We start from the raw sequence: 3,533 nt of genomic DNA on the forward strand, positions 1-3,533 counted from the left end.
CATTGGAATCGGATGAAGCATGCAGGGTGTAGTGTTAATGAGGTCAGTCCATAAGAGGGTCATTTAGGAGTCTGGTGACAGTGGGGAAGAAGCTGTTTTTGAGTCTGTTCGTGCGCGTTCTCAGACTTCTGAATCTCCTGCCCAATGGAAGAAGTTGGAAAAGTGAGTAAGCCGGGTGGGAGGGATCCTTGATTATGCTGCCTGCTTTCCCCCGGCAGCGGGAGGTGTAGATGGAATCAATGGATGGGAGGCAGATTCTGTATGAAAGTGTTTGTGAGATTGTGACAATGTCTGGAAGAGGAAAGACCGGCGCTAAAGTTCGGACCAAGGCCAAGTCTCGCTCCTCCCGGGCTGGACTGCAGTTCCCGGTGGGCCGTGTTCACAGGCACCTGAGAAAGGGTAACTATGCCCAGCGTGTGGGTGCCGGAGCCCCGGTCTATCTGGCTGCTGTGCTCGAGTATCTGACCGCTGAAATCCTCAAGCTGGCCGGGAACGCGGCCCGGGACAACAAGAAGACCCGCATCATCCCCAGACACCTGCAGCCTGCCGTCCGCAATGACGAGGAGCTCAACAAGCTGCTGGGAGGGGTAACCATCGCTCAGGGCGGGGTGCTGCCTAATATCCAGGCCGTGCTGCTGCCCAAGAAAAGCAGCGCTGCGAGCAGCAAGAAGTGAAGCGACCATTCTTTAATCTAATAACCCTTAGGAATTTAGGAGAAATTAGGAATGGGCAGTCAATACTGGCCTGGCCAGCGACATCTACCGCCCATTAAAGAATAAGACAATTACTGCATTGCTAACTTGCCCTCCCAACTGCTGGTACCTCTGGCACTGCACCCCCACATTTCCTTCCATCTTTGGCACCCAGGCTCCGCTCCACCCTGCTCTCCCCATATAACTCCGCCAAACCCAGTCCTGCTCTGCCCTCACCCACCACCCACCCACAACCCTACACGGTACCAGGGAATTGTGGAGCACGGCAGGCAGAGCCAAGGAGTGTTGGTGGGCAGGGTGGAATGATAGGTTGTTCAGTTGGATCTGGCATTAGAAGAAGATGAAAGAAAAGATTTAACTTCATTGCACACACTGAACAGTCATTGAGCTGAAGGCAGATCTCAATGGGGTATGTCTTCAGCTCATGATGTCAAAGCTCTGAAGAAGAGTAATAGGGACTCCAAACGTTAACTCTGTTTCTCTCTGCACACATGCAGCCAGATCTGCTGGGTTTTTCCAGCATTTTCTGTTTTTATGATCAATGGGGGTGTAGTTTCTCTGGAATTGTGCCTCACCATTAGGCCTCCCCACTTATCTCACTTACAGGTCCGTGCTGCAGACAGGAGAGCAATTTCCTGTTGCTGCCTCTGAGAGAGGTAGGAATGTAGTGTGAAACGCTGTCAGCTTTACTGCTGTCCACATGGCCCAGGTTGTCATCTTGCAAAGGAATCCAGTAATTTCTAGTCATCGCAGGCCAGAACGCTTTAACTTCCGTTCCACGTGGCCGAGTAACTGGGGATCACAACAAAGATGCGCTTGGGGAACCCGTCAACTTCTCCTCCCCTGTAGAACTCCCCCACCCCACCCCCACAGATCTCCCAATGTAAGGAATGCATGCTAATTGCCTGGGAACTTCAAACTTCCATTGGCCAATTGCCCCGCACTGGTAACCATCCAGAAGCATGATATAAATCACAAATTGTGGATGGTTCAGACCGTCTTACAGTAATAGTTACCCAGGAAGAAATTAGAAGAATTAAAGCCACTTCTAACTTGTGGGAACAAAAGTATTGACTTCCTATACCCCAACCCGTTAAGGCAAACCCCACCCCACACTGGACCCCCAATCCCCCAAAAGATCACCCTACACTGCCCCCAATCTCCAATTAAAACCCCAGGCCAATGACTACATTCTGACCCCCACATGGGAGCTCTGGCTACCCTCGCCTCTTGATGGGATCTCTGACTACCCTGACCTCACCTGGCTAACTTGTCCATCACCACCACTGACTAAGCCCCCCCTAACTACCTGACCGCCCCTATTGACCACTCCTCCACTGACCACCTGACCCTCACATTGACCTCTCCCCGAGCACGATAAAACCCTCAATGAACATCCCTGTTTGACCTAAGACACATCCCCACTAACTGCTTGACCTGTCCCCACTGACAATGCCACTCCAGTTCATTGACCACCCCTCTCCCCAATGACTACCGAGCACTGACCATCCTCTACTGACCACCCGACCCCTCACCATTGACCACCTCCTAATCACCTGATCTCAATCCCCCCCCCATTGAATACCTGACCCCAACCCCCACTAGTCACCTGACCATCCCAGACTACCTGACCCCACCCCTCATACAATCTACATATGTTACAAACTTACCTTCTCCCTAGTTCCTCAAAGTGCTGTAAAAAGGGGCATGGCTTCCTTTTCTCCAATCCAGCTCTTGACTCAAGGCCACGAGGGCTCTCTCACTGCCCTATACAATTCCCACCTGGCCTGAATCAGAAAGTCGGACAAGAATGGAGTGGCTTCATTTACAGGTATCTGACTCTGAACGGCACTCCACGGAGGTTACGAGCCAGAAAGCACCTTCTTCTATTGCAGGGAATTCAATAGATAAGAACAACAGAAAAGCCTCACCACCTGCATTGATCTAAATGGCTCACAAATCAAACAAATGCACAACTTCAAATCTCTGATTTCAACAGAATGTACAACCTGAACTTTCTCTGTGCAGCACTTTGCACCAAAGGTCAAATGCATTCTACCTTGAGCCCTAGGGCCACATGTGGTCTCTGACCCTCGCAATCCAGTGCTCAAAATTTAGGTGACTTGCCATATTTATGTTAAATTTCTGACCCTGTGGGTAGCTTGCACTGTATGAATTGTCTAGGTCCGGAGGTTAAGTATTGTTACCTTGTTGAAACTTCGGGCGGAATTCTCTGCAAGGCCCGACACCGTCGTGAAACCCGGAGAGGATCACGACGGCGTCGGAGGCCGCTCTTTGCCCCCTATTCTCCCCCCCCCCGGGGGGCTAGGAGGGCCGTGCCGTAAATCTCGGCCGTGGGGCCTTGTCGCTGGAGTCAAGGCCCGGCGCGCCGAGAATGACACGGCCGGCGCGCCTAATGACATCAGCCGCGCATGCGCAGGTTGGCCGGCTCCAACACGTGCATGCGTGGCTGACGTCACGACGGCTGACGGCTCAAATCCACGCATGCGCGGTTGCCGTCTTCCCCTCCACTGCCCCGCAAGACGTGGCGGCTTGATCTTGCGGGGCGGCGGAGGGGAAAGAGTTCGTCCCTTTTAGACGCCGGCCCGACGATCGGTGGGCACCGATCGCGGGCCAGTCCCCTCCCGAGCACGGTCGTGGTGCTCACTCCCCTCTCCGCCCCCACAAGCCACAAAACAGCTTTTGCTGCCATATTCACGCCGGCAGCGACCAGGTGTGGTTGCCGCTGGCGTGAACCGATCGGGAACGGCAGGCCGCTCGGCCCATCCGGGTCGGAGAATCGGGGGTCGCCGTGAAAAA

At 53.5% G+C, this 3,533-nt stretch overlaps 1 protein-coding gene across 1 annotated transcript; it reads left to right on the forward strand.

The window, feature by feature from the left end:
• Window positions 1-259: 259 nt before the first annotated feature.
• LOC119977882 (late histone H2A.2.2-like) lies at window positions 260-694 on the forward strand. The gene has a single exon (XM_038819155.1). It carries the CDS (start codon window positions 288-290, stop codon window positions 672-674), a length of 387 nt encoding a protein of 128 aa, XP_038675083.1. The 5' UTR covers window positions 260-287; the 3' UTR covers window positions 675-694.
• The last annotated feature ends 2,839 nt before the right edge of the window (window positions 695-3,533 follow it).

Source organism: Scyliorhinus canicula, chromosome 1, assembly GCF_902713615.1.
Source record: "Scyliorhinus canicula chromosome 1, sScyCan1.1, whole genome shotgun sequence".
Classification (NCBI taxonomy): Eukaryota; Metazoa; Chordata; class Chondrichthyes; order Carcharhiniformes; family Scyliorhinidae; genus Scyliorhinus; species Scyliorhinus canicula.

Excerpts from the sequence above, each read along its gene's own strand:
- LOC119977882 (XM_038819155.1), top strand. The coding sequence starts at position 288 with ATGTCTGGAAGAGGAAAGACCGGCGCTAAAGTTCGGACCAAGGCCAAG.